General features: G+C 47.2%; 1 protein-coding gene, 1 non-coding gene and 1 pseudogene across 3 annotated transcripts; 1 reads left to right on the plus strand and 2 right to left on the minus strand.

Annotated features, from left to right (window-relative positions):
- Positions 1 to 363: 363 nt before the first annotated feature.
- LOC123114631 (uncharacterized) overlaps positions 364 to 23,724 on the minus strand; it is a 56,193-nt pseudogene continuing 32,832 nt past the window's right edge.
- On the plus strand, positions 17,703 to 23,191 carry LOC123110396 (protein NAR1). Of its 2 annotated transcripts, none has more exons than XM_044530893.1 (12): positions 17,703 to 17,951; positions 18,430 to 18,823; positions 19,735 to 19,817; positions 19,910 to 20,063; positions 20,226 to 20,412; positions 20,548 to 20,674; positions 21,069 to 21,219; positions 21,296 to 21,345; positions 21,575 to 21,746; positions 21,843 to 21,969; positions 22,073 to 22,164; positions 22,725 to 23,191. In XM_044530893.1, exons 2-12 carry the CDS (start codon positions 18,707 to 18,709, stop codon positions 22,875 to 22,877), a joined length of 1,413 nt encoding a protein of 470 aa, XP_044386828.1. In that variant the 5' UTR covers positions 17,703 to 17,951; positions 18,430 to 18,706; the 3' UTR covers positions 22,878 to 23,191. The 2 variants fall into 2 exon arrangements, with proteins under 2 accessions (XP_044386828.1, XP_044386829.1); XM_044530894.1 differs by having other exon boundaries at positions 18,481 to 18,823.
- TRNAK-UUU (transfer RNA lysine (anticodon UUU)) lies at positions 23,590 to 23,661 on the minus strand. Its single transcript has one exon. It is a non-coding gene; the product is annotated as a tRNA-Lys (tRNA).

Here is a 23,724-nt window from a genome sequence, read left to right on the forward strand (position 1 = left end):
ACGGGCACCTATGGGGCCATGATCCCCTTTTGGTTTGGAGGGGGGCTGAGCACGTTGCACAAAGATCGAAGAACCGCAGGGCAGCACGGCAGAGATCACACGGGCGATTTTACCCAGGATCGGGCCGCCATGAGGCGTAAAACCCTACTCCTGCTTTGGTGGATTGATGGTGGATGGTGGTGGTAACGCAGCGCTCTAGCCCGACAGGCTTGCCTCAGGACGAGAGCAGCTACACACGTATGAGTGTACAAGGGTCCGAATCCTTTCTATGGTTGCCATGGGCCTCCTTTTATAGATCAAGGGGTCACCACAATGGCAAATCAGTCATTATGCACTGGTTAGATAGCAAACAGTGCTACCATACTAACTCTGCATGCAGGGTAGAGCACATTAAATGTGCCGCTTAGTGTCACATCAAGGCCTGCTCGGTAAGCCTTGCCGGGCTGTTCGGCCACCTTCTTGTCTGTCTACATGACATGTCTCTGGACGGGTGTCATTTGGCGGTGGTTTCGGTAGAAAGTGGCTGCCATGTGCCGAGAATAGCCTCTTAGTCACTTGGAGGCTTGACACCGCACCGATTAATGACTTGCGTCGCTGTGAGGTGGTGCGGTGGAGCCTTGGCAGGGTAGTTTGCCTTCATAGGCCCTGGCAGGCCTGCCGGGACCGTCTTGAGGCTTGCTTCCGGGGCAACCCCGACCTTGCCAGGCTCGCCTGCCCGGCAAGGGAGGTTTTCCCTTGGTGGTATCTTGTATCTTTGGCTTGACCTGGTCTTCTCAACCTGTCCTTTGATTTCTCAAAGAGCTTATCTCTCCATCTCGGCATTGTCTTGGATGTTGTAGCCTCGATCTCGGGCCTGTGCACAGTCTGGGCAACAGACCCAGGGTTTGTTGCACCGACAGGAGCCTCCAGGCCTGGCCCGAACGCGCTGTCGGGCGTCGTCAGGGTAGGCCCCAACCAGTGCACAAGTGAGAGAAGAGTAGATGCTTGTCCTTTGAGATATTCTTTGCTTCTTCATTAATCTGAGGCCGAGGCAGTTTTTGGTTCTCCCGTGCATCGCATAACGCCAATCGTGGTAGGGCCACTTTTGTAATGGCCCGCGAATGACTTTAACGCACGGGTGAGTAACTGCCAATTCAATCTTCCCACCACGCCTTATCCTTAGCCACGTATGCCGCATGTATTGAGTGGGGCAGGTAACGGAGGCGCGTGGTGTGGGAGAGCGTCAAAGCAGGGGTCCGGTCTTCATGGATTGGTGGAGGAGGACGGCGGTTACCCGCCGAGGGATCGGCTCCCAGCCTCGGCCCACCTATAAAAGGAGGGGCGGGGGATGAGTAGGAGCATTCATCCATACATCCCTCTTCCTCGATTCTCTGCTTCCTTCTGGTAATGCTGAAATGGAGAGCCCGGGGCCAGGCCCCAGGCCCTAGCTTGGGGCTGGTGATGTCGAATGCCCGCATCAACGCTTGGGGAGTAGTAGAAGGGCGGCACGCTCGACGTCCTTCCTAGCACTCTCTTGCTCTTGGGCAAATCTTTTCCTCTTCTCTCTGACAGGGTTGGGGATTATCTTCACAATAGTGGTCCACTGAGGATAGATACCGTCACCCAGGTAGTATCCTTTATCATAGTTGTGGTTGTTGATAATAAAGTTCACCGGTGGGTTGTTGCCTTTGGCAAGCCTAGCAAACACCGGCGAGCGCTGAAGCACGTTGATATCATTGTGTGATCCGGCCATGCCAAAGAAAGAGTGCCAGATCCAGAGATCTTGAGACGCCACGGCCTCAAGTATGACAGTGCAAGCCCTGACATGGCCCTTATACTACCCTTGCCAAGCAAAAGGGCAGTTCTTCCACTCCCAGTGTATGCAGTCTATGCTGCCAAGCATCCCTGGGAAGCCCTTGCTGGCATTCATCGCCAACAAACGGATTGTATCTTCAGGAGTCGGCTCTCTCAAGTACTCACGGCCAAACACAACAATAACAGCCTTGCAGAAGTTATACAGGGAGCCTAGGCATGTAGACTCGCTCATACGGACGTACTCGTCAATGAGATCACCTGGCACTCTGTATGCAAGCATTCGGACGGCGGCAATGCATTTTTGATAGGAGGAGAAACCAATTTGTCCAACGGCATCCTCCTTGCACTCGAAATAGTCATCATAGTCGACCACTCACTCTCTAATACGGTTGAAAAGATGCCTACTCATACGGAAAACAGCGGCGGAATTTTTGATGTTTGAATAACGGGTTTGTTGTGTCAAAGTAGTCCTTCCAAAGAAGGAAATGTCCGCTCTCTCAGTTGTGATTCAACGCCGGAAGATGCCCCGGAATGGAGCCACGGAACAACGGGCACTGGCTATTGAGGTGGTGATGGACCAACACGGGAGCCAAGATCTCCTCCTCCTCATCGGACAAGGAATCATCAGAGTCGCAAATGAAATTGTGAAAAAAGAACTCATCGGCGGAGCCCATTTTGTACCTTGGCGAACTGTTGAACAGCTTGCGGGCCTCGATGAAGGAGACGATCAGCGAAGGGAGTCGCGCGCCCTCGGACCAGCTAGCTGCCCTGGCGGCGTCCGACAAGCATGTCGGCATCCGATGTGCGTGTCGGCGTCCGATGAGCATGCTGGTGAGGATCTAGACGGGGCGGCGAGGCGGCTTCTTTGTCGCGGTCGCGGTTGTGTCGGGGGAGCGGGGGTGGGCAACTTTCGGTTTCCCGGCGGCAAGACGACGGTGGCGGGCGACGTGGGAGGTGGAGGCGTTGCATAGGACATGTTGTGGTGCCGGCAGCTGACAGAGCCAGCGGAAGAAATGTGAGGTGTGGGCGGCGGCAACAACGACGAAGGAGGCTGGCGAGGGCTTGTTGAAATGGGAAAGGATGGCCAATGTGCCGTCGACCAGCGGGCCAGGGAGAGGAGAAGGCGGCGCGCGCACATCCGTCGCACGTCCGGCCAACACAAATCCGGCTAAAAATGGGCCGGAAATGGGTCGGCAGGCAAACGAAAAGCAGACGCGTGTCCATTTGGATCGGCGCGTTGGGCTGACTTTTCTGTCCGCGCCGACTCAAACGGACGCCCGCGGACGAAATGGTCGCCCGTTGGAGTTGCTCTAACGACGCTTATTGTGTTTGATGGCATGTGGCCGGATTCGTGGTTTGAAATTGACCCAAATTGACTCCCACCCAAATCCTCTCGGCCGGCCCTATGCCGTCCCAAAGCAGCCCGCCTGTAGCACTGCCCGGTTTCCCTAAGAAACCTATGCACCACCTCACCGCCGCTGATCTTCCCCGTGCCCTCGAACGCTACCGCAGGCTGCTGGACAAGCTGCTGCAACATGAGGATGGGTGGGTGTTCGCCAAGCCGGTGGATACACACAGCCTCAAACTCCGCGACTACCTCTCTATCATCGCCGAACCCATGGATCTCGGCACTGTAAGCCGCCGCCTTGAATTGTGTCGCTACCCGAACCTGCTCTGCTTTGCCAAGGATGTCCGGCGTACCTTCAGCAACGCCATGACCTACAACAACAAGGGAGACGATGTGTACGAGAGTGCTGCTAAACTCTCTCGCATCTTCGAGTCAGGGTGGGTCTCCATTTTGGCGGCGCTCCCGTCGCCGCCGCCGGTCACCGTGCATAGGGCAAGGCTCAAGGATGAGCTGCCGTGGCTGCCGGTGGACTTGCAGGGGAAAGCGGTCGTCATTATGAAGGACATAGGCGGGTGGATCCAAGAGGTGGATGGGAGGGTTGAGGTGGATTTCGACAAGGCCGACAAGGCGACTCTTGACAAGCTTGAGTGGTTGCTCGCTCTCGCCATCATCAGGAAGGTAACTATTGTGTCCATTTGGAGTCCTTATGGTTCTGATTTGGGCAGCATAATTTTGCAGTGCTTGGTGGCAATCTTGTCATTTTGGGGACAGAAAGGTGCATATTTTCGTCATTTTGGAATTGGTAGTGATATATTCACACTGCCTTTCTGGGAGGGTGAATTGCATTGTTGATACAAGAAGTTGTCAAAGAAGTTCAGTTTCATGCATTTAGTATCAAATTTTACACTTGGGTACATGATGCTGCATAAATGGTACTACTCCGTCCCATAATATAAGAGCGTTTTTGACACTTATATTATGAGACGCAGGGAGTACAAAACAGCCGACCCACTCACGCGACACCGACGTGGAATGCCACTTTAATCTGAGTGTTTGGGCGGTATTTTTCGTGCGTGAGCGACACGTGAGGGTGGAGGGGAAAGGATGTGTGCAGCCGGAATTAGTTGTGGTTGTGGCGTGTAGTTTTTTGTGCTCTTTGCAGTTAGTTCTGTCAATTTCAATCAGGGTTTTCATGCTCTTGATTGATCTCTGTAACTGGTATTTAGTGGCACACATTCGTAGTAGATTTGCGAATGTTGTACGGTATTAAGCGGTAAATGATCAGTAGTTTACTGTTTTGATAGATTGCTCTGTTAGGATTAGAATGCCCTTTTTTCACATATGTTCATGCAAATACTTAGAAAGTTGACATCTTTCAATCAGATCTTGCAATGTAAGCAATGACGCTCATCAGTTCACTTGGAAATACATCACCATGGTTTTTTTTCCTGGCAAGACGTGCACTTCACCAATGCCATGTGCAGTGCCGTCCTCTGGATTCGCCCTCCGCCTCGCCATTCGGCCATGGCGTCATCCCTGGGTTGAGTGAGTGGGAAAGGGGACATGTGAGAGAGGGGTGACATGAGTGTCACCGCTGGATTTGGGGACGAGAGGAACAGAGATTGAGCTAGGGATTTGACGCTCAATTTGAGAATTTAGGGCCAGATGCTATTCTGAAGATTAAATGATCAAGGAGGACCAAATTAGTAAGTTGTAACTGCAAGTTTTCAAAAAACTACATGGCGTGCCACGTTGGCCTCGCGTGGTTGGGCTGAGCTGTTTTGTGCAACCTCTGTTCATTTATATAAGACGTTTTTCAGACTTATGGTAATTCTAAAAAATACTCTGTATCTTATATTAATGAACAGAGGGAGTACCATTTATGCAACATCATGTACCCAAGTGTAAAGTTTGATACTTGATGTCTGGAACTGAACTTCCTGGACAACTTCTTGTATTAATAGTGCAATCACTCTTTTTGGGATTTCACCTATTAGATTTCGTTTGGGTGAACCAGATTGGCTCCAGTTCATCCTGCCAATAGCCCTTGGATCAGAAATTGAACACTCTCATCAAGGAGTTGTTTGTTTTGATAGTTGGAGTTCATGCTTTGTGATTCTTCCCGCATGTAGCTAATTGGACGGTGCAGGCTGTCAGGGGATTGATTCTGAGCTACGGGAAATCCACCAAAACCCTGGTTTGAGTTCTAGGGGCCTGACTTTGCGTCTACGAGGCTACATGCTAGGCTTGACGAAGACACGGGGATTTACCCAGGTTCGGGCCACCTTGTGATGTACTACCCTACTCCTTCTTGGTTGTATTTTGCTTGTGGGAAGAATTCTTGCAGCTATAAGAGGAGCCGGAGCTCGAGGGCGCTAGGGTTTGAGTTGGAGGTGAGGAACCCATCCTCTCTACGGTGGCCACCCTATCCCTTATATCGGCGCCTTGGGCCTCTTCCCTGAAAATATGAGCGGGAAGGGCTACAACAGCGAGGCAATTCGAAAGAGGACAGTCACCGGTGCTTCTCTGATGAAAGGTGGTCTTCGCCTGCAAAATGTGTTAACCATGACGCGCCAGGGGCTCGCGTGGCACATAGAGGGAAGACGGGCGAGCGCACGTGTCTCTCGAGGGCACTTCATGACAAGTACTTGCAAATATTTAGAAAACAAAGTTTTACTAATGCACAAAAAGGTGGACTTCTTCAGGAAACCCTTGGTCTCAAGGCCCAGCGCCCTGCGCGCCGCCAACACACATTTCGTCAGCTTATTCTGCCCGGGGCTCTAGGCTCACGCCCATTAGCCTTGCGAAGATGGCCCCAACATTCTCCAGGCCGAAAGGCATGCATGGGTGATGGAGCGGGCCTAGGGCCCTCTCGACCCGCAGCGGGAGGAAAGGGTCCTCGAGACAGTCCCTGTTGAGGTTGATGAAGTCGACACATGCGCTTGCCGCCACTGGCCTTGGGACGACTACGGGGCCGGCGACCCACTCGGTGGGGGGGAGGGAGCACTTCGCGAATGACGCCTACCTCTTGTAGCTTCTTGATTTCCTAAATGATGAACTCTTGCTTCCCAATTGTCTGGCGATGTATCTTCTGCTTCACGGGCGTGTTTTGTGACACACGGCTAAGTGGTGCTCGATCACCTCCATTGGCCATACGGACATGCTTGATGCTGTCAAGGCGAACACATCAGCACCTGCCCGGAGGGGGGCGACGAGCATGTCTTCCTATTTGGGAGATAGGTCGGCCCCAATGGTGAGGGAAGGGCCCACGGTGGCGCCACCCAGTGACATTTTCTTGGTCTCCGCACAGACCTGGGAGAGCTGGGGCTTCTTCAGGGGCGGCCTCGGAGGGTCCTGATGACCCACAAGTGTAGGGGATCTATCGTAGTCCTTTCGATAAGTAAGAGTGCCGAACCCAATGAGGAGCAGAAGGAAATGATAAGCGGTTTTCAGTAAGGTTTTCTCTGCAAGCACTGAAATTGTAGGTAATAGATAGTTTTGTGATCAGATAAATAGTAACGAGCAACAAGTAAATAAAGTAAATAAGTGCAGCAAGGTGGCCCAATCCTTTATGTAGCAAAGGATAAGCCTGGAAAATTTCTAATAATAATAAAGGAGCTCCCGAGGACACATTGGGAATTATCGTCAAGCTAGTTTTCATCACGTTCATATGATTCGCGTTTGGTACTTTGATAATTTGATATGTGGGTGGACCGGAACTTGGGTACTGCCCTAACTTGGACAAGCATCCCACTTATGATTAACCCCTATTGCAAGCGTCCGCAACTATAAATAAAATATTAAGGTAAACCTAACCACAACATTAGACATATGGATCCATAACAGCCCCTAATGAAGCAACACATAAACTAGGGTTTAAGCTTCTGTCACTCTAGCAACCCATCATCTACTTATTACTTCCCCATGCCTTCCTATAGGCCCAAATAATGGTGACGTGTCATGTAGTCGACGTTCACATAACACCATTAGAGGAAAAGACAACATACATCTCATCAAAATATCGAACGAATACCAAATTCACATGACTACTAATAGCAAGACTTCACCCATGTCCTCAGGAACAAACGTAACTACTCACAAAGCATATTCATGTTCATAATCAGAGGAGTAATAATATGCATAAAGGATCTGAACATTCTGGAAAGTTTCAATAATATTAGTTTCAACATTGATAGGATTACCTGAAATATAGTGCTTAATTCTTTGACCGTTTACCACCCTTGGATTTGTGCCTTCGAAGTTGTTGATTTTTATGGCACCAAAACAATAGACCTCCTCGATAACGTAGGGACCTTCCCATTTTGAGAGAAGTTTTCCTGCAAAAAATCTTAAACAAGAGTTGAATAATAACACATAATCTCCTACGTTAAACTCACGCTTTTGTATCCTCTTATCATGCCAGCGTTTGACTTTTTCTTTGAAAAGCTTGGCATTCTCATAGGCTTGGGTTCTCCATTAATCAAGTGAGCTAATATCGAATAACCTCTTCTCACCGGCAAGCTTAAAGTCATAATTGAGCTCTTTAATAGCCCAATATGCTTTATGTTCAAGTTCAAGAGGTAAATGACACGCTTTTCCATAAACCATCTTATAAGGAGACATACCCATAGGATTTTTGTATGCAGTTCTATAGGCCCATGATGCACCATCAAGTTTTTTGGACCAATTCTTTCTAGATCTATTCACAATCTTTTGCAAAATTAATTTGAGCTCTTTATTTCTCAACTCTACTTGACCACTAGACTGCGGATGATAAGGAGATGCTATTCTATGATTGACATCATACTTAGCAAGCATCTTACGGAAAGCACCATGAATGAAATGTGAACCACCATCAGTCATAAGATATCTAGGGACTACAAACCTCGGAAAAATAACTTCTTTAAGCATTTTAATAGAAGTGTTATGATCAGCGCTACTAGTTGGAATAGCTTCTACCCACTTATTAACGTAATCAACAACAACTAAAATATGTGTATAACCATTAGAGGCAGGAAAAGGTCCCATATAATCAAAGCCCCAAACATCAAACGGTTCAATAACAAGAGAATAATTCATAGGCATTTCTTGACGTCTACTAATGTTACCTATTCTTTGACATTCATCACAAGATAAGACAAACTTACGAGCATCTTTGAAGAGAGTAGGCCAATAAAAACCAGATTGTAGTACCTTGTGTGCAGTTCTATCTCCATCGTGGTGTCCTCCATAAGATTCAGAGTGACACTTACGTAGAATCTGTTCCTGTTCATGCTCAGGCACACAACATCTAATAACACCATCTACTCCTTCTTTTTAAAGGTGTGGATCATCCCAAAAGTAATGTCTTAAATCATAAAAGAACTTTTTCTTTTGCTGGTATGTGAAACTAGGCGGTAAATATTTAGCAACAATGTAATTAGCATAATCAGCATACCAAGGAGCAGTACGAGAAGCATTGACGACCGCTAGTTGTTCATCAGGAAAGCTATCATTAATAGGCAGTGGGTCATCAAGAACATTCTCTAACCTAGACAAGTTATCTGCAACAGGGTTCTCAGCTCCCTTTCTATCAATAATATGCAAGTCAAATTCTTGGAGCAAGAGAACCCATCTAATGAGTCTAGGCTTAGCATCTTTCTTTTCCATAAGATATTTAATAGCAACATGATCAGTGTGAATAGTAACTTTGGAATCAACAATATAAGGTCTGAACTTATCACATGCAAACACAACTGCTAAGAACTCTTTTTCAGTAGTAGCATAATTTCTATGGGAAGTATCAAGAGTCTTACTAGCATACTGGATAACATTCAATTTCTTATCAACTCTTTGCCCTAAAACAGCACCAACAGCATAATCACTAGCATCGCACATAATTTCAAAAGGTAAATTCCAACCAGGTGGCTGAACAATAGGTGCAGTGATCAAAGCTTTCTTAAGCACTTCAAACGCTTCTACACAATCATCATCAAAGACAAAAGGAATATCTTTTTGCAATAAATTAGTCAGAGGCCTAGAGATTTTAGAAAAGTCCTTAATGAACATCCTATAAAAGCCGGCATGACCAAGGAAACTTCTTATACCTTTTATGTCCTTGGGACATGGCATCTTTTCAATAGCATCAACTTTGGCTTTATCAACTTCAATACCTCTCTCGGAGATCTTGTGCCCCAATACAATGCCTTCATTAACCATAAAGTGACACTTTTCCCAATTCAGGAGAGACTAGTGTCTTCGCATCTCTACAAAACTCGATCAAGGTTGCTCAAACAATCATCAAAAGAGGATCCATAGATGGAGAAGTCATCCATGAGTACCTCACAAATCTTTTCACAAAAATCAAAGAATATAGCCATCATGCATATTTGAAAGGTAGCAGGAGCATTACATTAACCAAAAGGCATACGTCTATAAGCAAAAGTACCAAAAGGGCAAGTAAAAGTAGTTTTAGATTGATCCTTCGCTGACACAGGTATCTGAGAGAAACCAGAATAACCATCTAGAAAGCAAAAATGTATTGTCACTGTTGGCATAGATGGTATGTCTCATGAGTTTAATTGTATTCTTGTGGGGAACCAAGAACAAGGAAATCAGCAGGGTATTTAACCTTCCCACACAAAACTTCAACATCTCTAACAATCCCAATAGGTTTAATGGTATCCCTATTAGCAAGCTTAATAGTAACATCAATGTCTTCTAATTCAACGGGTGCAATGTCGTGCATAATTTCTTTATAAAGATCATAAGGTATCACACTAGCACTAGAACCCATATCACATAAGCCATGATAACAATGATCTCCTATTTTAATAGAAACAACAGGCATGCCAATGACAGGTCTACGTGTCTTAGTATCAGGTCTAGCAATATTAGCAGTCTCACCCAAGAAAGAAATAACATGCCCATCTAAGTCCTCATACAAGAGATCTTTAACCATAGCAATACTAGGTTCAACATTAATTTGCTCAGGAGGTGTGTAAGTCCTAGTATTACTCTTACGAACAACAGTCAAAGCTTTAGCATGATCCTTTATCCTAACAGGAAAAGGAGGTTTTTCAACATAAGTAGTAGGAACAATAGGATCACTATAGGTAATAGTCTTTTCTTCGACTGTAATAGGTGCAACTACTTTCACTTCAACAGGAGGATTATATTTAAACCACTTCTCTTTAGGGAGATCAACGTGAGTAGCAAAAGATTCACAAAAAGTAGCTACTATCTCAGAATCAAGTCCATACTTAGCACTAAATCCACGAAAAGCATCGGTATCCATAAAAGATTTAACACAATCGAACTTAGGTGTCATACCTGACTCCTTACCATCGTCGGAACCCCAATCTTCAGGGTTGCGTTTAATTCTTTCCAATAAGTCCCGTTTTAAATCAATAGTCTTCAGCATATAAGAACGAGCACAGGAAGTATCGAGCAGGTTGTGATGATCAAGAGAAAACCGAGCATAAAAATTCTGAATAATCATTTCCCGAGAGAGCTCATGATTGGGGCATGAATATAACATTGACTTAAGCCTCCCCCAAGCTTGAGCGATGCTTTCTCCTTTGCGAGGCCAGAAATTATATATGTAATTACGATCACAATGAACAAGATGCATAGGATAGAACTTCTGGTGAAATTCCAACTTCAATCGCTTATAATTCCAAGATCTCGTATTATCACATAGCCTATACCATGTCAATGCATCTCCCTTCAAAGATAAAGGGAAGACCTTCCTTTTGACAACATCATCGGGAATACCTGCAAGCTTAAATAATCCACAAACTTCATCCACAAAGATAAGGTGTAAATCTGGGTGCAATGTTCCATCTCCTGCAAATGGATTAGCTAGCAGTTTCTCTATCATACCCGAAGGAATCTCAAAGTGAATATTTTCATAAAGTTTAGTAGGTTGAGGAGCAACTCTTTGCTCTTCTGGTTGGGGCGAAGATACCCCAAACAAGCCCTTGAAATGATTAGTTTCCATAGTGACAAGTAACAGAAAATTTCAGCACACTATATAAATGTTTCCTTACCAAGTTCCACTCACCAAAAGCGCTACACTCCCCGGCAACGGCGCCAGAAAAGAGTCTTGATGACCCACAAGTGTAGGGGATCTATCGTAGTCCTTTCGATAAGTAAGAGTGTCGAACCCAACGAGGAGCAGAAGGAAATGATAAGCGATTTTCAGTAAGGTTTTCTCTGCAAGCACTGGAATTGTAGGTAATAGATAGTTTTGTGATAAGATAAATAGTAACGAGCAACAAGTAATAAAGTAAATAAGTGCAGCAAGGTGGCCCAATCCTTTATATAGCAAAGGATAAGCCGGGACAATTTCTAATAATAATAAAGGAGCTCCCGAGGACACATTGGGAATTATCATCAAGCTAGTTTTCATCAGTTCATATGATTCGCGTTCGATACTTTGATAATTTGATATGTGGGTGGACCGGAACTTGGGTACTTCCCTAACTTGGACAAACATCCCACTTATGATTAACCCCTATTGCAAGCGTCCGCAACTACAAAAGAAGTATTAAGGTAAACCTAACCACATCATTAGACATATGGATCCATAACAGCCCCTAACGAAGCAACACATAAACTAGGGTTTAAGCTTCTGTCACTCTAGCAACCCATCATCTACTTATTACTTCCCCATGCCTTCCTATAGGCCCAAATAATGGTGACGTGTCATGTAGTCGACGTTCACATAACACCATTAGAGGAAAAGACAACATACATCTCATCAAAATATCGAACGAATACCAAATTCACATGACTACTAATAGCAAGACTTCACCCATGTCCTCAGGAACAAACGTAACTACTCACAAAGCATATTCATGTTCATAATCAGAGGAGTAATAATATGCATAAAGGATCTGAACATATGATCTTCCACCAAGTAAACCAATTAGCATCAACTACAAGGAGTAATCAACACTACTAGCAACCCACAGGTACCAATTTGTGGTTTTGATACAAGATTGGATACAAGAGATGAACTAGGGTTTTGAGAGGAGATGGTGCTGCTGTAGATTTTGATGGAGATTGACCCCCTCTCGATGAGAGGATCGTTGGTGATGACGTTGGTGATGATTTCCCCCTCCCGAAGGGAAGTGTCCCCGACAAAACAGCTCCGCCAGAGCCCTAGATTGATTCCACCAAGGTTCCGCCTCGTGGCGACGGAGTTTCGTCCCGTAAGCTTGCCCACAATTTTTTCCAGGATAAAAGTGATGATATAGCAGAAGATGGACGACGGAGGCTCACTAGGGGGCCCAGGAGATAGGGGCGCGCCCTATAGGGGGGGCGCCCCCTGTCTCCTGGACAGGGTGTGGCCCCCCTGGCCTATTTCTTCCGCTCAGAAATTCTTAATAATTCTAAAAAGTTGTTTTGTGGAGTTTCGGGACTTTTGGAGCTGTGCAGAATAGGTTCCCAATGTTTGCTCCTTTTCCAGCCAGAATTCCAGCTGCCGGCATTCCCCCTCTTCATGGTAAACCTTGTAAAATAAGAGAGAATAGCCATAATTAATGAGATATAATGTGTAATAACAACCCATAATGCAATAAATATTGATATAAAAGCATGATGCAAAATGGACGTATCAGGTCCCGCCTCGTCTTCGTCTGACGGGTACGTGGCGGCGGCGGCCTTGTAGGCATGCTCGAAGGTGCGCATCGTGTCCTTCTCATCGCAGCAGATGGTGATGGTCCCGCTGTAGCCCAACATCTTGACAATGTTGTAGGTGTGGTGGGTCACAACCATGAACTTGGCGAGCGCGGGGTAGCCCAAGATGGCATTGTAGGGCAGGCCAATGTGCGCCACATCGAAGTTGATGAGCTCGGTGTGGTAGTTCTTGTGGCAGGCGAAGGTGACGGCGAGGCGCTCCTACCCGAGGGGCGTCGTGGAGCCATCAGTTACACCGGAGAAAGGCCTTGTGGGCATCAAGCGCTCATAGGGCAACTGGAGCAGCTCGAAGGTGTCCACAGAGATCATGTTGAGGCCGGCGCCACCGTCAATGAGTGTCTTGGTGACCGCCACATTGTTGATGGTGGGCGTGCACAGCAGAGGGATGGTGCCCACGGACTTCGTGGACTTGGGATGATCGGTGTGGTCGAAGTAAATCTCGTACTGTGACCACTTGAGGGGCTTGGCGTCTGAAGGCCCCGGGAGGGCCGCATTCACCTCGCGAGAGAACTGCTTGAAGTGGCGGTTGGAAGGGGGGGCCTGAGCCCCGCCAAGGATGCAGGCCAGCGCGCGTTGCTCTTGGTTGCCCTCGGCATCCTCTTCAAGCAGGTTGTCATTGCCGATGTTTCAGTTGGCGCGCGGCAGGGCCGCGTTGGCCTGCTGAGGGTGGCCTCGTGAGGGCTGACTTGCCGAGAGTGGTCCTGCCAGCCCTGGCGAGAGTTGCTGTTGTTGTTGTCACGGTCCTTCCAGCGTCCTCCCTTGCGGCTGTCGCTGCAGCCCGAGCCGCGGTCGTTGCGGTCGCCGCACTTCTCCTGCCGCTCGTCACGAAGCAGCTTGAGCTCATGGCAGTCTTTAGTGGCGTGGGAGTGCATGTTGTGAATTGTGATAGGCGCAGAAGGGACTGTCGTCCTTCTGGGCCTCGCCGCGGTCACGGCCGCGCTTCCGCTCGGGCTCTGCCACAAGCACGACATGGCCCTTGCGTTTGGTGTCCTTGCCCTTGGGCTTGGTGATGCCAAGACCGGTGTCGGGGTCGTTGTGGGCGAAGAGGCGGCCTTCCTCAGTCTTGGCACACTTGTGGGCGAGGTTGAAAATCTCGACCACGGTGTCGAGCTCGTCGTGGATGGCGAGCTTCTCAAGCATCCTGACATCCGTGACGCCCGCGGAGAAGGCCGCGATGACCGCGGTGTTGGAGGCCCGCGGGATCCTATTGCACACTTGTCTGAAGCGCTGCATGTACTTGCGGAGGGGCTCGTCAGGGCGTTGATGGATGACACGCAGATTGCTGAGCGCGAGAGGGCGGTCAGACGTGCCCTTGAAGTTAGCAACAAACTGCTGGCACAGGTCCTCCACGAGGAGATGGAGCCCTCAGGGAGGTTCATCAGCCACGTGCGCGTCGCGTCCTTGAGGGCCATGGGAAACCAGTTCGCCATGACCTTGTCGTCCTCCTCGGCGACCTAGATGCTCAAGGGGTAGAGCGACAGGAACTCCACGGGGTTGGCGGTGCCATCGAAGCGGGGAGGCAGCTCCGGCTTGAACTTCGCGGACCACACCACGCCGCGGAGCTCACGTGTGGAGGCCATGTAGCCCCCGACGGTGGAGTCGACACTGCCGGCGAGGGTGGCGCGGTTCTGGTGCCTGGCGGCCGTGACCTCTTGGATGGTGCGGTTCTGGTGCTCGCGCTGCTTTTCGAGGAGCACCCGTACATCCGGGCACGCGCGCTGGATGATTTGGCAGGTCGTGCCGTCATCGTGCGGCGGAGAGGAGCCATGGGAGGGCTCAGGCGAGTGCTCCCGTCGGTGGCGTGGCGCGCTGTCATGGCGCGAAGGAGGTGGAGGTGGCGCGCTCGTGCATCACGAGATGGCGGAGGCGGCAGGGAGTGAGATGGCGTCGGGGCGTCGTCGAAGACGTTGATGAGCTCGGTGATGCGGGCGAGCCGGGCATCGTAGCCATTGTTGGTGGGGCGGTAGCGCAATAGCTCATGCGCCATGAGGAGCACAGCCTGTAGGGCCAGTTGTTTGCGGTGGGCAAGCGAGGTCGCCGTGGCCGTGCGGGCCAGCGGTGGCTGTTGCCGGTGCTGCCCGACCGAGGGATGCTCAGAGGAGGTCTCCGCCTCCGGCTCCGCGCCCATGTTGGCGGCACGAGCGCAAAGGATGCGAGGGGCGACGATGGGCTCCGTCTGGACGCGGTTGGCGCGGCGCTGGGCGCGGCGTGCGCGGTCGTTGGCCATGGCGGAGCTGAAGCTTGAGTCGCAAAAACCAAGCCCCCTACCTAGTGCGTCAAATGTCGGGGGATTGATTCCGAGCTACGAGAAATCCACCAAAACCCTAGTTCGAGCTCTAGGGGCCTGGCTTTGCATGTACGAGGCTACGAGCTAGGCATGGCGAAGACACGGGGATTTACCCAGGTTCGGGCCACCTTGCGGTGTAATACCCTACTCCTGCTTGGTTGTATTTTGCTTGTGGGAAGAACTCTTGGAGCTACAAGATGAGCCGGAGCTCGAGGGCGCTAGGGTTTGAGTAGGAGGTGAGGAACCCATCCTCTCTACGGTGGCCGCCCTATCCCTTATATCGGCGCCTTGGGCCTCTTCCCTGAAAATATGAGCGGGAAGGGCCACAACAGCGCGGCAATTCAAAAGGGGACAGGCGCCGGTTCTTCTCTGATGAAAGGTGGTCTTCGCCTGCAAAAGGTGTTATCCATGACGCGCCAGGGCTCCACGATGACCTCTGTCCTGCCGCGCCACTGTCTTGGTCTTCTATCACCAAAGGGGAAACCCATGGGACTTGCTTTGGGGGCAGGTAGGCACTTCTGTTCCCTTAGCACCAAAGGGGAAACTGCCCCGACCGCGTAGGCTGGTGTCTGCTTTGTCGACGTCACCCACGTGACGGGCGGCTCCCGCCTCGCACGGCTCTTCAGGAAGCCTCAAGAGGGGGGCGCCCCGCGCGGGGGCGGCCTCGCGAGGCAGCCCGTGGTGGTGGTTGAAATGGTGAAGTCCTCCGCTGGGGAAAGCCCCTCGCGAGGCGGAGCCCTCGCGAGGCTCTCGGCTCGCGGCGCCCGTTGGTGGGCCGCCTCATGAGTTGGGCCAAGCGACCCCTCCTGGGCCGTAGGCAGGTGGCCCGTGGTACCCTGGTTCCCACTAGGCCGACACATGCCCCCTACTGTCCCACTGCTGCTGTTGAGGTGTACACCATAGAAATATTGTCCATTGTATAATAAGGCCATGTTTGGATGCAAAATATTTTCAAAGTATTACTAGAATACCACAGTTTTTCCAAAAACTGTAGTTTTGAATACTTAGAGGTGTTTGGCTATACCAAAAACTGTAGCTTCATAAACAGTGGTATTCTTGATACTGTGTTTTTTTTAGTACTAAAAAAAGAGGTCCGGACCTCTTTTTTCTCAACCCGAGGAAAAAACTCGCTCATGTCATCCGCTCATTGACTACCGTGCAGCTTGGTCTGTAAGCATAACTAGCCACACGGCAGTATCCTTTTGTAGTATTGATTCATTCCTCTCCATGGCATGCACCACACTAGTTAAACAGGATTCTGATCCCTATTCTTTGTAATTAGCTACGGCCGATCAAGTCTCCAACTTCCTAGCTCAGAGATCAAAAGGTCATACAGCGTTGCATGCTGCCGGGTGGTCGTTAGCACACACTGATTGATCTGGTCGTGTAGCTCGGTAGGCATAGGAAGTTCGATTAAGCTGTGTTACTATAGGTCAATACTACACTAAAACAACACCAGCCAAACATATCGGGTAGTTTCCCTAAAACTGCGAAAATTGCAGTTTTTTAAAAACCGTAGTATTCATTGCACATGCATTGCAATACCGAAGTTTTGAAATACTATGGTATTTTAAAAACTGCACTGCCAAACTAGGCCTAAATGTAACATATGACGCACCAACTTTTTTCCTTGATCAAAGCTTTGAGATGGAGGTTTTTGTTGTTTTCTGTGGCATGCATTAGTGATAATGTTAGATTGGCGTGGAAAAGTTACTCCAAAGAATTTATGAGCTATCTAGAAATACTTTGTTTTTTCCAGACCATGCTATGTTATGCTCCGAGGAACATACACAGGATGATTGTTCAAGATCCGTCTAAAGCTGCGAGAATTGAGAAGTAGGCATATTCACCGTGTACTGTGAGATGTGAAATACCTAATTGTTTTGAATCTTGTTAGCATAATCCTTGTGTCCTGTAGCATAGTAGTATAGGCCTGGTCTGGTAGTTTTTCTTAGCTATTAAGATAAGCTTGCTGCCTGACAACTAGTAGCAGCAACAGCCAACTTTGTTTTGTCTGGAGAGGGAATTGAATGCTGAGAGATGATGAGAATTTCAATTTCATTTATGATTTCAAGTTTTCAACCGTAGTCACTGGGACCTGAAGCCACTACCTCTGGTACTCATCAGAGAGCTCCCAAATATACTTGGGTTAGAATAAAATTGTTATCTGACTTGAAAATAAAGAGCTTCATTGCTGGGTCATTGACCTGGATTAACCGGTTTTGCAACCACATCCCGAAGAACACTAAGGTGGCCTTTGTTTGGGCTAACAGATTGTGATTCCCGGATTCTAGCCTAGTCAAAATCGGATTCACAAACAAACAGGCAGATTCGTAGGCCAGCTGCCCAGAATCGATTCTGCAAATTGCACTGGACAGCGGCGGAAGCTGGAATCTGCGATTTTGCTGATTCCCTTTCAAATATGGGCCAACTTCTCCCCGTTATTACAATGGAAATGCCACCGCCTCCCCCAGCTCAACTTCTCCATGGACGAGTCCTTCCTTCGTCAGTTCGCATCTCATCCACACCGAACAGCCCCGTCGATGGCTCTCTAGGGTTCGCCCGCCGCCACCTTCGCAAGCCCCGTCGCCGGCCCCGTCTCTCCCCCGCCCCCGCCCCGTCGCCGACCCTCCCCCGCCTCGTCGCCGGCCCCGTAGCCGCCCTGTCGCCGGCCCCTTGGCCAGCCACGTCGCCGGCCCCTTGGCCAGCCACGTCGCCGGCCCACGCACCACGCCGGAGCTCCAGCTGCACCACGCCGGAGGTTCCCCTTGCCCCCCGTCTCCACGTCCTCCCTGACTGCACCAGCTCTGCCCCATCTCCTTCCTGTGAGGAGAACAGGTAATTGTTCAGTCCCAAAAAATGTAATTGTTCAGATTTAGTAATAGGTTAGTAATTGTTCAGATTAGTAATAGGCCTTGATTCCATGCTGAATGTTCTGTAAATTGCTGATGGATTGATGGCGGATCAAGTATAGTTTCACATATTATTTGATGAGACTATGATGATTAGTGCATATTTTGGATGATATGTGTACGTATGTAAGACTATGATGTTTGGTACATATTTTGGATGATATGTGCACGTATGTAAGACTGATGGTTGGTCCATATATGGATGATATATTTCGTATGGAAGACTACGAGGGTTGATTCTTCTTTTGGATGTTACTTTTTCTATGTTTGTGTCGGATGATATATTCATACCATCATGTCATTTCTCCATAAATATATTCTATATATTGTGTTTTTGTGCTAGTTCTCACTTTATCAAGTCAAAACATATAACTTGTGCTTTGATCTGCATATAAACATCACAGTCAGCAGTCGAGGGCGTTACTGACATTTCACAACACCCACAACTGCTAAAGCTGACAAACAGCAGGGCAAACAAACAACCAGATTCTGATTCTTAGGAATCCAGAGCCACAGCTGATTCTCAGGAATCCATAGCAAAGTGATTCTCAGGAATCTGTAGCCCAAACAAAGGGGGCCTGACATTGCCGACTGCTCGCTCGGCTCGGCCTCACTCCACAGGAGGCCAAGAAGAAATCCTCCTCCGAGCAAGTAGGCGGATCGGTCCGTCGCCGGCCGGTGATGTCTTCCAGCAGGTTCTCGCCGGCGCTGCAGGCGTCGGACCTCAACGACTTCATCGCCCCCTCGCAGGACTGCGTCGTCTCCCTCAACAAGAACTCCGCCGCCAGCCGCCTCCCGGTACTCTGCCCTGCCCCCCCTTCTCCCCAAATTTTTCCTTGTCTTTTGCCCTAGTATTTGGTTCTGGGGCTGGAGATTTGGCCCGCCCTGCTCTTCGTAGCCGCCCCGTGCCATCCCCCTGCAGCTGCAGAGCACGCGGTCTGAGTTCGCGCATTATATATACTCCATTTTTGCTTTCGGACGGTGATGCAGTATTGATAATAAGAGTAGAAAGGATGAGGACTGGTGAGCGGGTTTGAGCTTTCTGTCCTGTTGTTTGGTTATCTTAGGAACCGATTTGGGGAATTGGAATTCCAGTTCAAATCCCTTCCAGCCTGAAGGGGATTCAATCGAATTAGGTCTTGAGTTCAACACCAGAGACATGGTATTTCATTTTACTTCACAGCAAGGTCGTTTGAACCAAGCTCAAAGTTCAGCATCAGCTATTAAGCACAAACAGAACGGAAGGCAAAGTGTACAACGATGCTCAATGAGATCATTGGTTTCTCCCAGCTTGTTGCATTATATAACAATGTCCAATAACATCACTTCTTCATAATCAACAGCTGGGCAATAAACCATATGTGCATTGTAGCAGGTGCTTCACTTGATGAACTCCTGGTGCTTATGATTTTCCTCCTTTTACAACTTTCTGTGAGCTTAGTAACAGGCGCCACACTTGTGTTAACTTAATCTGTCCTTTAAGGAGAAGTTACTTTTGTATCTCATTTACCGGAACGATCTGTCTGCAATTTGACAACTTGATCAAACCACTGTGGAAGTCGTAGATGCATTTCTGCACAACTAAACTAATAAATTGACTTTTCATTAGCACAAACAGAACTTCATAAATTCATCTTTGTTGCACCTCACCTAACCCATTTCCCTTCCACATGCAATTCCCATATATTCCTGACAGTTCCATTTTACAGATTAAAAAAAAGCAAGTTGTGGTGAGTACAAAACCTCCAGAAGAATCGGTCAAGATTTCTCTCAAGGACTGTTTGGCTTGCAGGTTATTACCAATTTTGTAGCCCTCGCCTCAACTGTAAAAGTAGTGACCTGCCCAAATGTAAATAATGCTGACGGCTTCCTTTGATCTCATAGTGGTTGCATAACATCAGCAGAGACAGTTATGCTTGAGAAGCAAAGCTTGGATGACTTCGTTACTCGCACCAACTCCGGCAAAACCGTCATCGTATCTGTATCTCCCCAGTCAAGAGCATCATTAGCTGCATTCTTTGGTCTTTCTCAGTCACAGGTATTTGTCTGTGCTTCACTTGACCACTACATAATCAAAATTGTCACCATAAACGGTGTTTTGTAATGTTTTCCCTAATTAGTGTCTTTCTGCTTTAGCTGAATGACAAGTGCTCTGTAAATAATGATAACAAACACATAATGCAATTTTTCTTATCTTCAGGTTTTCCGAAAACTAACTGCTCTGTTCAAGTCGATGGGCGTGAAGGCAGTGTATGATACAAGTAGTAGTCGAGATCTGGCCCTAATTGAAGCATGCAATGAATTTATTTCACGCTATAAGCTGAGTCAATTGTCTAGCGACAAAGAAGTTGGAACCAGTCTTCCTGTGCTTTCATCTGCATGTCCAGGTAAAAACATTTACACGAAATATGCATCACTTTTGCTACTATGCAGTTTCCTATGTACTACTGATATTCCCTTGCTGGTTAGTTAGTTATTTACATACCTTCTATAAATATTTGTGAATCTCTTCCTCCTTACAGGCTGGATATGCTATGCTGAAAAGACTCTTGGTTCATATATCTTGCCCTACATCTCATCTGTAAAGAGTCCCCAACAAGTGATTGGTGCAGCTATCAAGCATCACATGGTTGAAAAACTTGGTCTCAAGTGAGTAATTTGCCCTAGTTCTAGATCTAAAGATGTTATTTCAGATCTTTGATCAGACATGAGGAATTTAGTACTTCCTTTTGTCCAAAATTGGACTCCCTTTTTACTTCACAAAGTTTTGTCTTGTATAAGTATAAGATCTTGCAAGTATATTTCATGAAAAATCTGGATATGCAATTTTCTGGTGACCAGTCCAAAATATCTTGAGAGACATATACGATTTTTGACGTTTTCTTGTGATCAAGTGTTTGTGACATTAGGTTTTTCCTGGTCTTTGCAATGTAATATCTCCATTTGCTGAATTAGATGATTATTTCAAATAAAAACCACTCTGATTATGAACTATCATTTTGTGATATTTTTGTTTGTAATCATACTTGAACGTATTGTGTAGGCCGTATGATGTATATCATGTTACTGTGATGCCCTGTTATGATAAAAAACTTGAAGCTGTCCGGGGCGACTTTGTTTTCTCAGTGGAAGAAAAGGAAGTTACAGAGGTGGACTCGGTATTGACAACTGGTGAAGTGTTGGACTTGATACAGGTTACTAATTTATTTCCTGCAGTTGCTTGTATGTCTTCAAAAACTCCACACTTATATCACTTTCATGGTTTTGCAGTCCAAATCTGTTGATTTCAAGACAATGGAGGAATCTCCTTTGGACAGATTGTAAGCTCCTTGTATGCTCGATGTTCCGTCCCTCTGGATAAAATTTGAACGAAATCCAATACAGAAATATATATTTATATGTTCTCTTCAACTAGTACTACTATTTAGAATTTAGCGATGGTTTGATCTAATCAACTGTCGAGAAAAAGAAAGATAAAACTAATTTTATATGGTTACATTTATGCTTCATCTCTTCTGAGAATTCACGTGTACTTTCATTGCAACATAGATTAACAAATGTTGATGATGATGGTCATCTATATGGGGTTTCTGGTGGCTCGGGTGGTTATGCGGAAACCATCTTTCGTTATGCAGCACGTGCGCTCTTTAATAGGGAAATAGAAGGCCCACTTGATTTCAAAATCTTGCGAAATTCAGATTTCCGTGAAGTTACGCTGGAGGTAATTCATGGCCCCCATCCATCCCCAATTGACCTCGAAATCCACTCTTGCTGTGGCCTTTGCATCATTGTGTATATAACATGTTTATGCTAACAGGTGGAGGGCAGTCCTGTTTTGAAGTTTGCCCTTTGTTACGGGTTCAGAAACCTACAGAACATTGTTAGGAAGGTTAAGATGGGAAAATGTGAATACCAGTTTATTGAGGTTATGGCTTGCCCTTCAGGTATTTCATTTATGACACTGTGTTGCACGGTCGCTTTTAGTAACTTCTTTCTGAGATTTAGGATCTAGATACCCTCTACTATACACTGATTATTGCCGTGCAGGTTGTCTGAATGGGGGAGGCCAAATAAAACCTGCTAAAGGCCAATCTCCCAAGGATCTCATCCAACAACTAGAGAGTGTGTACACGCAAGATGTAAGTTCTAGCATGCTCACTACTTTTCATGTTGGTTTGTTAGGGTGTTTGCGATATTTAATTCTATATCCCTTGTGACCCATTCAAGTTTTATATCCAAGTTCTCTGCTATACTTCTGCAGCTTAGGCCGTAGGTTGTCCCCAATTTAGGCCCAGCATGCTACTGATACAGTACTTTTGACCATTTAAGAAGACAAGAAAAGAAGCATGCTATACAGCAAGTTCTCTTAGTACCTATCACACCTTCTCATTGTAGTTTTGGGAAGCTGTGCGTAATATCTGAACTCACTAACCATTGATTGTCTTATTATCCTGCTCCAGTTTGCCGACATTGTATATTCCCCTTAGTGAAGTGGAAAACAATAAACTCGAGTTGGTTCCTAGTCCCTCCGTCCCATAATATAAGAGCGTTTTTTGTAAAAAACGCTCTTATATTATGGGACGGAGGGAGTACTTTATAATTATCACTTACCATAGAATCTTGCTGCCATCGCCACAAGAACTTTTTACTTGATGCCAGTCATTATATGCTGCCACTGACTTCAGACTTTGTGAACCAGGTATCAGTATCCAACCCCTTTGATAACCCGATTGCGAAAAGATTATACGATGATTGGCTCGTCCAACCCGGTTCAGACAATGCAAAGAGGTACTTGCACACGCAGTATCACCCCGTGGTGAAAAGCGTCACTTCGCAGCTGCAAAACTGGTGATGCCGCCAAAGATCGGTTCGCCGCGCCGAGAATTCATCGTCATATGTTCTCGTAAGAAACCAAGAGGGCGCACTGCCGAAACAATGGCAACACTAGAGGATACAGGCATCATTACCAAGGGTGTTTTGCTTGAGGGCAAAAAATGAGTTTTGCTAGGCCATAGTTTTCCACCTGCTTTTCTTGGTGATCTTGTGTAATATTGCCCCACGGAGAGATAAACAAACAGTGACAGATAGTAAATTGTACTGGTAGCATGTAAAGATAGTAAAAATTTTCCCGCGTCAGGAATCAGCAGTTGATCTCTGATGATTTCATGCCGCATTGTCCTGTGATGTCTTGCTCCTTGTTTGACACAATCGTGTCGCAGTACTATCTAACTTTTCAACGCCTTGCAACTACTATTATTGTGGCATTATTCATTTCCTGGAGGACAGCGCGTTGGCATTTATCTGATGGGATGAAGACATCAAATTGGACTTTGCAGAGCGGATTATGAAATTATACGGAAAAAAAATAAGATTTGTACAGAAGACGAACTCCTCATTGTGTCTCCTATGCGTGCGTGCAACGGCATTTGTGAGATCAGCTGGTTTCGAACATGATAAAATTTCATCGGTAAAAAATATTTTTGGAGAGCAACCGTGAGATCAGCTGCGTTTTCTTTATTTTCCTTTTTAGTTAGATTTTGTTTAGCAGCGCAAAAAAAAATGAACGCCGACCGTGGGGATCGAACCCACGGCCACGTGGTTAAAAGCCACGCGCTCTACCACTGAGCTAGGTCGGCTCTCTGGCGAAAATTAGACAAGTCCATTAATTTGGAATTCTACTACTTCCTACATATGGATAT

This window comes from Triticum aestivum, chromosome 5B (genome assembly GCF_018294505.1).
Source record: "Triticum aestivum cultivar Chinese Spring chromosome 5B, IWGSC CS RefSeq v2.1, whole genome shotgun sequence".
Classification (NCBI taxonomy): domain Eukaryota; kingdom Viridiplantae; phylum Streptophyta; class Magnoliopsida; order Poales; family Poaceae; genus Triticum; species Triticum aestivum.